Below are 13,324 nucleotides of genomic sequence, written 5' to 3'. Positions count from 1 at the left end.
CACAAGAAATTAATTAATTAATGAAACGTTCGTACACCAAGACATAGTTTGCCCACAGAGGTACATTTGGCTCCATCTAAAGGTTCGTAAATCAAAAAAGTTCGCAAATAGAGGGATTCTTAAATCGAGGTTCCAATGTGTATATGTATCTACCACATTTACACAATTAGTGTATCTATCATTAATAGTGATCATTTTACTAACTAAAACAATTAACAAAAACAGTCAATGGTGTAAATGTAGCTGCATGCTTTGAATGGGTAAAAGTAGTACCATCTGGTGGACAAAAAAATACAACTCACTTGTTAAAATTTAAATTCTAACATTAGAAAAGCACTTGGAGAGTGGAGACCTCTACCAGGCCCAATAGCAGTAATACTAGTAAATAATCTTTGAAAAATCCTAAATCCACAATGTAATCACTTGTTCCTTGTCCAATTTCTGACATTTCCTGAAAATGTAATCAAAAGCTATTTGAGTTATCTTAAGTGGAATGAAATAAACGGACTGAACCCTCTGGTTAGTCATTATTTCTATAGAGCTACATTCAATTAGTTAGCATTACCGAGCTAGCATGCGCAGGCTAATGATGATGATGCAGCATTGTGTGTTTCAGTACCACAACAAGGTGACGTGTTTCATGCTGCAACACATCGAAGAGTTCTGCTCACTTGGCGCCCACGCCGCCGTCATCATCCCGCCCACGTGGATCCTGCGAGTGAGGCGCCCTCAGGTAGGTGTTCGCACACACCGACGGACGGAGAGAAACACGACGTGCGATATGTTGCGTGTCTCGTAGTCGTCGCTGAAGTCGAGCAAGAAGAAAAAGACGTCGTTAAAAGTCAACAAGACCAACAAGAAGGCAGCAGAGGTCAGGGCGTGGTGTCACCTATTGTTTGGATTAGCTGTATTAGTATGTAGCATACCTGCTGTGCTTGATGTGTTAGCTCCAAGATGGCCGCTGGAAGCCCTTCTTGATCAAGCCCCGCCCCTCTCATCTCATGAAGCCCCTACTGGTGTTTGTCAACCCCAAGAGCGGCGGAAATCAGGTTGAACATGACTGAACGTCACATGATGCGTCACATGATGCGTTGTCTGAAGCTGTATTTGTGACCGACAGGGCGCCAAAATAATCAAGTCGTTCATGTGGTACCTGAACCCTCGACAGGTGTTTGACCTGACCAGAGGAGGACCTGAGCAGGGGTGAGACATGTGGACTGCATGACCTTTGAACTCTGTCCTGAAATATTCTCTGCCACTTGAAAAAGCTTTGTTTTTTGTTTTGTTTTCTTCAGATTGGAGCTTTTTGCTAAAGTTCCCAATTTAAGGATCCTGGTGTGTGGCGGCGACGGCACGGTGAGCACAAGTGCTTTAGTATATAGTAGTGTAGTATAGCAGTGTAACTTAGCAGTGTAGTATAGCAGTGTAACTTAGCAGTGTAGTATAGCGACGTAACATAGCAGTCTATAGCACTGTAGAATAGCAGTTTAGAATACAGTAGAGGTGTAACAAAGCTATGTAGTATAACAGTGTAAGAAAGAGGAAAGGACCAAATATGTGAGTATATATACTGTATATATACAGTCGTGGTCAAAAGTTTACATACACTTGTGAAGGACATAATGTCATGGCTGTCTTGAGTTACAAATAATTTCTACAACTCTTATTTTTTTGTGATAGAGTGATTGGAGCACATACTTGTTTGTCACGAAAAACATTCATGAAGTTTGGTTCTTTTATGAATTTTTTATGGATCTACTGAAAATGTGACCAAATCTGCTGGGTCAAAAGTATACATACAGCAACATTTTGGTGATGTAGAAAAGTTAAAAGTCAAATCAAATTAGCTTCATGGCATGGCCTCTTAACTTCATGTGAGTGATCATGATTGACGACACCGGTTGACTTCTCTGAGCCCGTTTAAATAGGGCTCATGTGATGCAGTCATTCGACTCGGTTACAAACGCAACAATGGGAATGTCAAAGGAACTCAGCACAGATCTGAAAAAACGAATCATTGACTTGAACAAGTCAGGAAAGTCACTTAGAGCCATTTCAAAGCAGCTTAAGATCCCAAGAGCAACTGTGCAGACAATTGTTCGTAAGTATAAAGTGCATGGCACAGCTTTGTCACTGCCACGATCAGGAAGAAAACACAAGCTATTACCTGCTGCTGAGAGAAAATTGGTCAGGATGATCAAGAAGCAGGAAGCCAGTGCAGGTGAGCAAGTATAGGCTTAATATGATCAAACTTTCTTGTTATTGTCAAAAGTCTAGCAGTGACAGTACCCCCCTCCTGAGGCGAGGCTCCCTACGAGCGACTGGGAGCATCGGGGTTGGCACGGTAGAAATCCTCAAGAAGAGAGGGATCGGCAAGGTAGGAGGCCGGCACCCAAGATCTGTCCTCCGGTCCATAACCCTCCCAGTCGACCAAGAATACGAGCCCCCTACCCTGATGACGGACCCTGAGGATTTCCTTGACCGTCCACACCCGTTCGCCATTCTCCAGGAACCTAGGAGGGGCTGGGGCAGGGGTAGAAGGGGACAGAGCGCTCCCCGCTACCGGCTTAATCTGGAAGTGTAACTTAGTAGTGTAACTCACTAATGTAACTTCGTAGGGTAGCATAGCAGTGTAAATTTAGGAGTGTAGCATAGCAGTGTACCTTGGTAGTGTAGTGTGGCAAAGCAATTCAACATACGAATGTAACTTAGTAGTGTAGCTTAGCGGTGTAACTCACTCATGTAATCTAGCAATGTAGCATAGCAGCGTAGTTTAGTAGTGTGGCGTAGAAATTTAACATAACGATGTAACTTAGTAGTGTAGTTTAGCAGTGTAACTCACTAATGTAACTTAGAATGGTAGCATAACAGTGTAACTTACAAGTGTAATTTAGGAGTGTAGCATAGCAGCGTAACTTAGTAGTGTGGCATAGCAATTTTACATAACGGGGTAATTTAGTAGTGTAGAATAGCAGTGTAACTTACTAGTGTAACCGAGTAGTGTAGCATAGCAGTGAACTTAGTAGTGTGGCATAGTAATTTAATATAACAGCGTAACCCAGTAGTGTAGTTTTGCAGTGTAATTCACTACTGGCACTTAATAGTGTCGTATAGCACAGCAACATACTAGTGTAACTTAGTATTGTGGTATAGCAATATATCAGTGTAACATAATACTGCAGTATAGAAAGTACAGCAAAGATAAACACGTAACCATATATTGGGTGTGTGCAGGTGGGATGGATCTTGTCCGTGTTGGACCAGCAGAAGCTCGTCCCCCAACCACCCGTGGCCGTCCTTCCTCTGGGAACAGGAAACGACTTGGCGAGGACCCTCAATTGGGGAGGGGTGAGCTGTCTTGTCCTGCCGCCCCGGTCGTCATAGCGACGCTCTGTTGATGCGCGCACTCGTCCTCGCAGGGTTACACGGACGAGCCCCTCGCCAAAATCCTGTCCCACGTGGAGGACGGGAACGTGGTTCAGCTGGACCGCTGGAACGTACGCGTGGAGGTCAACAAACTTTGCGAGGAAAGCGACGAGCATCAGGCCAACAAGGTCAGTCAAGGTCACGCTTAGAACAACAACGGTACTAATATTGATGTTAGCAGTGATGCTAACACTAAAGCTAACAATGATGCTAACAATAATGTCAATATTGATGCTAACAATGATGCTAACACTGATGCTAACAATGACGCTAACACTTATGCTAACAATGATGCCAATATTGATGGTAACAATCGTGCTAACACTGATGCTAACAATGATGCTAAAATTATGCTAACAATGATGTTAAAAATGATGATAACAATAATACTAATAATCATGCTAACAATGATGCTAGAAATAATGCTAACACTGATGCTAACAATGATGTTAATATTGACGTTAACAATGATGTTGAAAATGATGCTAACACTAATACTAATAATCATGCTAACATTAATGCTAGCAATAATACTAACACTGATGCTAATAATGATGTTAGTATTGACGTTAACAAGGATGCTAACACTGATGTTAACATTGATGCTAACATTGATAGTAACATTAATCCTGACAACTATGCCAACATTGATACTAACAACGATGCTATTATTGATCCTGACAATGATGCTAACGCAGATGCTAACACTGATGCTTACAATGATATTTTATCCTTGGAGCTCCCCGTGGACGTGTTCAACAACTACTTCAGCCTAGGCTTCGACGCTCACGTTACGCTGGGCTTCCACGAGTCCCGAGGTTAGTCGATCTTTGATCACATTACCCCGACTGACCGCCTCCAGCTGACTGACTATTGTCTATGAAGTTTCTCATTCATTCATTGTCACCTCAGGGCATTCAATCGAACGCAACTGGACTTGGAAGACGTTTCGCCGCTTGCATCAAAACAGTTGTTTTTTCTCACTACGATAGGGCGAAACCATCCTTGCCCAGGGACACCCCCCCCGGGTTTTGGCACTAGCCTCTGGACTAGATCTTACCAATATAAGTCTATGAGCACAAACTGATGAAGCCAACCCGGATGAGCGACGAAACGTCTTCCAAGACAAACCAAACAGTCCAGTTGCGATCGATTGAATGCCCTGAGGTGACTGACTACTAACTTCTTGTTTCCTTTTTCAGAGGCCAACCCTGAAAAGTTCAACAGTCGCTTTAGAAACAAAATATTCTACGCTGGGGTGAGCTCATGTTTCCATAAGAACATATAGTATCTATCTATATATTGATACATTAATGTGGGTTTCAGACCGCATTTTCAGACTTCCTGAGTGGGAATTCCAAAGATTTATCCAAGCACATCACAGTTGTGGTGAGTAGGAAGAAGCGTCCCGCCATCTTTGCTTATGTCTGACCGCTTTTGTGCGTCTTTAGTGCGACGGCGTGGACTTGACAGCTAAAGTCCAGGAGCTGAAGCTCCAGTGTCTCCTCTTCCTCAACATCCCCAGGTAACTCCCAATCTGTCAGTCGTGTGGCTCTTTGCTAGCACGTTGCTAACTCTAAACTGTGCTGCAGATACTGTGCTGGGACGACGCCTTGGGGTCACCCCGGCGAAAATTACGACTTTGAGCCGCAGCGCCTTGATGACGGCTGCATCGAGGTCATCGGCTTCACCATGACCTCTCTGGTAAGAAATGATTCTGTCACTGTAGAGGTGGGGTCCAGTTTCTAAGAGAAGCTACTAGCTTAGCCTAGCCCAGTGACTCAGCTGGCTGCCTATGTTGCATCGTGTTGAATGTAGTCTCGTTAGTATAGTAGTATAACCGCATAGGGTCGTATAACAGTGTAACATGAAAATATTATAGCGACGTAACATAGCAATGTAATATAGCTGGGTAACACCTGTGTAGCATTGCATTGTAGTAACATACTAGTGTAAGCTAGTAGTGTAAGATAGCAGTGTAAGAAATAAGCGCAACTTAGTAGTATAGCATAGCAGTGTAACATACTAGAGTAACTTAGTAGTGTGGCATAGCAGTGTAACATACTGGTGTAACCTAGTAGGGTGGCATCCAGTGTAACTTAGTAGTGTAACATAACAGTTCGACATTCCAGTGTAACTTAGTAGTGTAGCACAGCAGTGTAACATTCCAGTGTAACTTAGTAGTGTAGCATAACAGTGCAACATTCCAGTGTAACTTAGTAGTGTAGCATAGCAGTGTAACATTCCAGTGTAACTTAGTAGTGTAGCATAGCAGTGTAACATTCTAGTGTAACTTAGTAGTGTAGCATAGCAGTGCAACATTCCAGTGTAACTTAGTACTGTATCATAGCAGTGGAATATTCCAGTCTAACTTAGTAGTGTAGCACAGCAGTGTAACATTCCAGTGTAACTTAGTAGTGTAGCATAACAGTGCAACATTCCAGTGTAACTTAGTAGTGTAGCATAGCAGTGTAACATTCCAGTGTAACATTCTAGTGTAACTTAGTAGTGTAGCATAGCAGTGCAACATTCCAGTGTAACTTAGTACTGTATCATAGCAGTGGAATATTCCAGTCTAACTTAGTAGTGTAGCATAGCAGTGTAACATTCCAGTGTAACTTAGTAGTGTAGCATAGCAGTGCAACATTTCAGTGTAACTTAGTAGTGTAGCATAGCAGTGCAACATTCCAGTGTAACTTAGTAGTGTAGCATAGCAGTGTAACATTCCAGTGTAACTTAGTAGTGTAGCATAACAGTGCAACATTCCAGTGTAACTTAGCAGTGTAACATTCCAGTGTAACTTAGTAGTGTGGCATAACAGTGCAAAATTCCAGTGTAACTTAGTAGTGTAGCATAGCAGTGCAACATTCCAGTGTAACTTAGTAGTGTAGTATATCAGTGTAACATTCCAGTGTAACTTAGTAGTGTAGCATAACAGTGCAACATTCCAGTGTAACTTAGTAGTGTAGCATAGCAGTGTAACATTCCAGTGTAACTTAGTAGTGTGGCATAACAGTACAAAATCCCAGTGTAACTTAGTAGTGTAGCATAGCAGTGCAACATTTCAGTGTAACTTAGTAGTGTAGCATAACAGTGCAACATTCCAATGTAACTTAGCAGTGTAACATTCCAGTGTAACTTAGTAGTGTGGCATAACGGTGCAAAATTCCAGTGTAACTTAGTAGTGTAGCATATCAGTGTAACATTCCAGTGTAACTTAGTAGTGTAGCATAACAGTGCAACATTCCAGTGTAACTTAGTAGTGTAGCATAGCAGTGTAACATTCCAGTGTAACTTAGTAGTGTGGCATAACAGTACAAAATTCCAGTGTAACTTAGTAGTGTAGCATAGCAGTGCAACATTTCAGTGTAACTTAGTAGTGTAGCATAGGCTGTGCAACATTTCAGTGTAACTTAGTAGTGTAGCATAACAGTGCAACATTCCAGTGTAACTTAGTAGTGTAGCATAACAGTGCAACATTCCAGTGTAGCATAGCAGTGTAACATTCCAGTGTAACTTAGTAGTGTAGCATAGCAGTGTAACATTCCAGTGTAACTTAGTAGTGTAGCATAGCAGTGTAACATTCCAGTGTAACTTAGTAGTGTGGCATAACAGTACAAAATCCCAGTGTAACTTAGTAGTGTAGCATAGCAGTGCAACATTTCAGTGTAACTTAGTAGTGTAGCATAGCAGTGCAACATTTCAGTGTAACTTAGTAGTGTAGCATAGCAGTGTAACATTCCAGTGTAACTTAGTAGTGTGGCATAACAGTACAAAATCCCAGTGTAACTTAGTAGTGTAGCATAGCAGTGCAACATTTCAGTGTAACTTAGTAGTGTAGCATAGCAGTGCAACATTTCAGTGTAACTTAGTAGTGTAGCATAACAGCGCAACATTCCAGTGTAACTTAGCAGTGTAACATTCCAGTGTAACTTAGTAGTGTGGCATAACGGTGCAAAATTCCAGTGTAACTTAGTAGTGTAGCATAGCAGTGCAACATTCCAGTGTAACTTAGTAGTGTAGCATATCAGTGTAACATTCCAGTGTAACTTAGTAGTGTAGCATAACAGTGCAACATTCCAGTGTAGCATAGCAGTGTAACATTCCAGTGTAACTTAGTAGTGTAGCATATCAGTGTAACATTCCAGTGTAACTTAGTAGTGTAGCATAACAGTGCAACATTCCAGTGTAGCATAGCAGTGTAACATTCCAGTGTAACTTAGTAGTGTAGCATAGCAGTGTAACATTCCAGTGTAACTTAGTAGTGTGGCATAGCAGTGCAACATTTCAGTGTAACTTAGTAGTGTAGCATAACAGTGCAACATTCCAGTGTAACTTAGTAGTGTAGCATAACAGTGCAACATTCCAGTGTAGCATAGCAGTGTAACATTCCAGTGTAACTTAGTAGTGTAGCATAGCAGTGTAACATTCCAGTGTAACTTAGTCGTGTAGCATAGCAGTGTAACATTCCAGTGTAACTTAGTAGTGTAGCATAGCAGTGTGACATTCCAGTGTAACTTAGTAGTGTAGCATAGCAGTGTGACACACTAGTGCAACTTACTAGTGCAGTGAAACAGCACAATGTAGCTTAGCATGTTAGCATGTCAATCCTCAGGCCAGTGATGTGTGTGCGTCCAGGCCACGCTGCAGGTCGGAGGTCACGGCGAGAGGCTGCAGCAGTGCAAGGAGGTGACGCTGACCACCAACAAAGTCATCCCCGTACAGGTGGACGGTGAGCCGTGCAAGCTGGCGCCCTCCGTCATCCACATCAGCCTAAAGAACCGGGCCAACATGGTCCAGAAGTCCAAGAGGAGGTTCTCCCTGGCGCACCTCAACAAGTAGGCGGAGTCATTAGCGTTTACCCTCACGCTATCATGGTAGTCAATGTGTGTGTGTGTGTGTGTGTGTGTGTGTGTGTGTGTGTGTGTGTGTGTGTGTGTGTGTGTGTGTGTGTGTGTGTGTGTGTGTGCGTGTAGTCAGCAGCTGCTCCCTGAGAAGCTAGAGGTTCAAGTAAACAAGATCAACATGGCCGCCTACCAAACTCTCCATTATGACAAAGACCTGCTGAAGGAGTCATGTGAGTCCACTAATCCATCAAGCACGATGACAAAGATCTTCTAAAACAAGGAGGTGACACTCTGTTGGTGCAGCGGTGCCTCTGGGCGTGGTGAGTGTGCCCGGGGACAGCGACCTGGAGACGTGTCGCCTCCTCATCCAGCGTCTTCACAACGACTCGGACCAGGTCTGACTCGGACACTTGTGGCCTTGCACGCCAGTGTGAAGTGTCAAGTGTGTTTCCTGTCTCCTCAGGAAGGCGCGGCCGCGGCGAGCGACAAGCTGTCAATCAACTGGTGCTTCCTGGACTGTGCGTTAACTTTCAGCTGCGCCTTCGTCTCCCCCACCGGCGACTGACAGCCATGTTTGTTTTTTCAGGTACCACCGCCGACCGCTTCTACCGCATCGACAGAGCTCAGGTACGACATGGCGGGCGGTTGGGGTGGCCCCGCCCCCTGTCCGAACGCTAACAGGAAGTGTCTTCCAGGAGCACCTCAACTTGGTGAGCGACGTTTGCCAGGACGAGCTCTACATCTTGGACCCGGAGATCGTCATCGAGGAGACTTTGGCCCCGCCCATCATGCCTGACCTGGTGCACCCCGACGAGCGCCAGGACCAGCTCCTCTGCAGGTGTTCTCTTTCTTCATTAGCCACGCCCCTCAGTAGTTTTCTCGCCTTAACAAGCGTCCGTCTTCTCTCTCGCCAGCTCTTCGGGCGACGTCGCCTCGCCTCACACTGATGATGAAGGTACACATCTTCCTATAACAAAGGAAGTGTTTCCTCTTCTTCCTGTTGACGCCAATCAAAACACATGATGGCGTCTGATCTCATTGTCTCTGGTTTCTAGAAGAGGACACGATGGCGTGCGTCCACACTCACCCTAAGACGCTTTCGCCAGTGGACGACGTTTCCGATCTCGTATAATCTTAAATGTCCATTCAGCAGGAAGTGATGTCACGCATGCCAACTCAAGCTAATGTCATGGAACATGTTTTAATCGTAATAATAAACATTGTTATTAAACATTATATTTCACATTTAATTATGAAACCGTATAGGTAAGTAAGGAGAACTCCCTTTGTGTACATTATTTATCCTTTGAATGATTCAATTAAGTTTAACTTTAATTAAAAATGGATGCCAATGATTCAGTCATTCATCACGTCATTAATTAACACAATTTACTTGTTCATACATTTGCCACTCATGAACTTACACATGTTTTGTTCACAATCATTTTACTCTTTCACACACAATTAGCCACAGTGACTTACCACAGTTCACTTGTTCACATGTAATAGGCACACTAACTCCTTCACACACTTACACGTTATTTACTTGTTCACACACTAAACTCACAGAATTGATTAAGCAAGCCATAGCACTTCAACGGGTATTTCACTTTTTGACAAACCTGAAGACCAAATTAATTTGTTCACACATTATAACGTATTATTAAGTAATTCACGCACCATTTACACAAATCCACTTCAATACAAAATGAACTAGTTCACACATTAACCAACACTGCAGCACATGATTCACTCATTCACAAACATTAAGACCTATCTTTAATTACATATTCACACGTAACACATTCACTTGTTCACACATTAAGGACTTTTTAGATTAATACACATAGGATTTTTTTTTTTAACTTCATTTACCTGTTCACACATAACACATTCACTTGTTCACACATTAAGGACTTTTTAGATTAATACACTTAGGATTTTTTTTAACTTCATTTACCTGTTCACACATTAAGACCTAATGAACCTAATTCACTTGTTCACACATGAAGACGAAATTATTTAATTCACTTGATCACACGTTAAGACCTTTTTAACTTAATTAACTTGTTCACAAATTATGATTAGTTTTTTCCAACCTAATTCACTTGTTCACACATTGAGGCATTTCTAAGTTAATTCACTTGTTCACAAATTCTGTTTTTTTTTCAACCTAATTCACTTTTTCACACATGATGGCCTTTTTAACTTAATTTACTTGTTCACAAATTATGGGTTTTTTCCCAACAAAAATTCACTTGTTCACACATTAAGGCCTTAATTCAGTTCTTCACAAACAAATGCCTTTTTACTCAATTCATTTGTTCACAAATTATGACTTTTTAATCTAATTCACTTGTTCACACATTAGGACTACATTAATTTAATTCACTCGTTCACACATTAGGACCTAATTAAGTCAATTAACATGCCCTATTAACATGCAGTTTACTTGTTCACACAAGAATCAGCACATTATTTACTAGTTCACGCATTGAGACTGAATTCACTTACACAAACACTTTGAGAACAATTCACTTGTTCACACATCTCAGTTAGGACCTAACTTGTTCATCCACTTCAAGACACAATGAACTAGTTCACACATTGACCAACACTGCAGCACATGATTCACTCATTCACAAACATTAAGACCTGCCTGTAATTACATATTCACACACTAAAACCTAATCCACTTAATTAATTTATTCACACATTAAGACCTTTTTCAACTAAATTCACTTGTTCACACATTAAATCATTTTTATATTAATACACTTAGGATTTGTTTTTACTTAATTTACCTGTTCACACATTCAGACCTACGTATTTAACTTAATTGTTCACAAATTATGACCCTTGTAACTTATTTCACTTGTTCACACAACAGCAGAGTGCTCCTGTTATATAGAGGATCTCTGACTACTGTTTTTAAACAAAGTACTCCTTTATACAATATGTAGCTAGATTTTGTTGCATATAATTCCTTAATAACAACAGTGTTCTTGTTATATAGAGGATCTTTGATGTTTTTTTTTTTTTGCAGAGTATTCTTAAAAACAGCAGAGTGCTCTTGTCTGTAAAGAATCTTTGACTACTATTTCAGCGGTACTGTAGGACCTTAAAAACAGTAGAATGCTCCTGTCTTAAAGAAAATCTTTGACTCCAGTTTTTGCTGTAGGTTCTCTTACCTTACGTGTGTTCTTTGACTACTGTTTTTGCATTAGGTCCTTAAAAAACAGTAGAGCACTCCTGTCAAATAGAGAATCTTTGACTGCTGTTTTTGCAGTAGATTTCTTAAAAAACACAATGGGGTCCTGTCATATGGATGATCTTTGACCACTGTTTTTGCCGTAGATTAAAAAAAAAAAAAAACACAGTAGGGTCCTGTCATAGAGGATCTTTGACTGCTGTTTTTTGCAGTAGATTTCTTAAACACCACAACGGGGTCCTGTCATATAAAGGATCTTTGACTACTGTGTTTGCTGTACATTTCTTAAAATCCACAGTGGGGTCCTGTTATATAGAGAATCTTTGACTACTGTTTTTGCAGTAGATTCTTAAAGTACTTCACGTATTCAGACTGTGTAACCGTTTTGACTTTGATTGACTACTTCACACATTAAGAACGTTTTAACTTATTTCACTTGTTTACACGTGAATACGAAATTAACTTAATTCACTTGATCACACCTTAAGACCTTTTTAACTTAATTCACTTGTTCACAAATTATGATCCCCCCCCCAACCTAATTCACTTGTTCACACATTAAGGCATTTTTAACTTAATTCACTTGTTCACAAACAAATGCCCTTTTACTCAATTAATTTGTTCACAAATTATGACTTTTTAACTTAATTCACTTGTTCACAAACACATGCATTTTTACTCAATTAATTTGTACACAAATTATGAATTTTTAACTCAATTCACTTGTTCACAAATTATGATTTTTTTTTTTCAACCCAATTCACTTGTTCACACATTAAGGCCTTTTTAACTTAATTAATTTGTTCACAAACAAATGCCTTTTTACTCAATTCATTTGTTCATCAATTATGACTTTTTAACTTAATTCACTTGTTCACACATTAGGACTACATTAATTGAATTAACTCGTTCACATGTTAGGACCTAATTAAGTCAATTAACATGCCCCATTAACATGCAATTTACTTGTTCACACGAGAATCAACACATTATTTACTAGTTCACACATTGAGACTGAGTTCACCTACACAAACACTTTGATAACAATTCACTTGTTCACACATCTCAGTTAGGACCTAAGTAACTTGTTCATCCACTTCAATACACTTTGAACTAGTTCACATATTCAAACCCCGGCCGAGTCATACCAAAGTATATAAAAATGGGACCCATTACCTCCCTGCTTGGCACTCAGCATCAAGGGTTAGAATTGGGGGTTAAATCACCAAAAATGATTCCCGGGCGCGGCCACCGCTGCTGCTCACTGCTCCCCTCACCTCCCAGGGGGTGATCAATGGTGATCAAATGCAGAGAATAATTTCGCCACACCTAGTGTGTGTGTGACAATCATTGGCACTTTAACTTTAATTAACCAACACTGCAGTACATGATTCACTCATTCAAAAACACCTGCCTTTAATAACATATTCACACATTAAAACCTAATCCACTTAATTCACGTATTCACACATTAAGACCTTTTTTCAACTAAATTCACTTGTTCACACATAAAGGCCTTTTTATATTAATACACTTAGGATTTTTTCATTAATTTAATTCACTCGTTCACACGTTAGGACCGAATTAACTTATTTCACTTATTCACAAATGAAGGCCTTATTTGTTCACAAATGATGACCTTTTTAGCCTAATTCATTAATTCATACATTAAGACTTTAACTTAATTCACTGGATCACACGTTAAGAACTAATTAACGTAATTCACTTGGACACATTAGGACCTAATAAACTTGTACACACACTTTAATGCTGAATTCACTCGTTCACACACATTGAATGGCAAACAGTCAATTTGGTGACCAATGTCCTTTGGATGGCA

At 40.7% G+C, this 13,324-nt stretch overlaps 1 protein-coding gene across 1 annotated transcript in view; it reads left to right on the top strand.

Moving 5' to 3' along the window:
• LOC133572178 (diacylglycerol kinase zeta-like) overlaps nucleotides 1-9,628 on the top strand; it is an 18,459-nt gene extending 8,831 nt beyond the window's left edge. Inside the window, exons 8-27 of the mRNA XM_061924966.2 lie at nucleotides 617-733; nucleotides 800-871; nucleotides 948-1,049; nucleotides 1,121-1,203; nucleotides 1,296-1,356; nucleotides 3,235-3,348; nucleotides 3,420-3,554; nucleotides 4,166-4,244; nucleotides 4,629-4,684; nucleotides 4,753-4,815; nucleotides 4,878-4,951; nucleotides 5,019-5,130; nucleotides 8,065-8,264; nucleotides 8,403-8,503; nucleotides 8,577-8,668; nucleotides 8,737-8,791; nucleotides 8,860-8,900; nucleotides 8,969-9,111; nucleotides 9,188-9,228; nucleotides 9,329-9,628. Of these exons, the coding sequence (XP_061780950.1) occupies nucleotides 617-733; nucleotides 800-871; nucleotides 948-1,049; nucleotides 1,121-1,203; nucleotides 1,296-1,356; nucleotides 3,235-3,348; nucleotides 3,420-3,554; nucleotides 4,166-4,244; nucleotides 4,629-4,684; nucleotides 4,753-4,815; nucleotides 4,878-4,951; nucleotides 5,019-5,130; nucleotides 8,065-8,264; nucleotides 8,403-8,503; nucleotides 8,577-8,668; nucleotides 8,737-8,791; nucleotides 8,860-8,900; nucleotides 8,969-9,111; nucleotides 9,188-9,228; nucleotides 9,329-9,405 (1,818 nt within the window). The 3' untranslated portion in view covers nucleotides 9,406-9,628. The remainder of the gene's footprint in view (nucleotides 1-616; nucleotides 734-799; nucleotides 872-947; nucleotides 1,050-1,120; nucleotides 1,204-1,295; nucleotides 1,357-3,234; nucleotides 3,349-3,419; nucleotides 3,555-4,165; nucleotides 4,245-4,628; nucleotides 4,685-4,752; nucleotides 4,816-4,877; nucleotides 4,952-5,018; nucleotides 5,131-8,064; nucleotides 8,265-8,402; nucleotides 8,504-8,576; nucleotides 8,669-8,736; nucleotides 8,792-8,859; nucleotides 8,901-8,968; nucleotides 9,112-9,187; nucleotides 9,229-9,328) is intronic.
• The last annotated feature ends 3,696 nt before the right edge of the window (nucleotides 9,629-13,324 follow it).

This window comes from Nerophis lumbriciformis, linkage group LG29 (assembly GCF_033978685.3).
Source record: "Nerophis lumbriciformis linkage group LG29, RoL_Nlum_v2.1, whole genome shotgun sequence".
Lineage (NCBI taxonomy): Eukaryota > Metazoa > Chordata > Actinopteri > Syngnathiformes > Syngnathidae > Nerophis > Nerophis lumbriciformis.
This window is presented reverse-complemented; position numbering and strand designations above follow the sequence as displayed.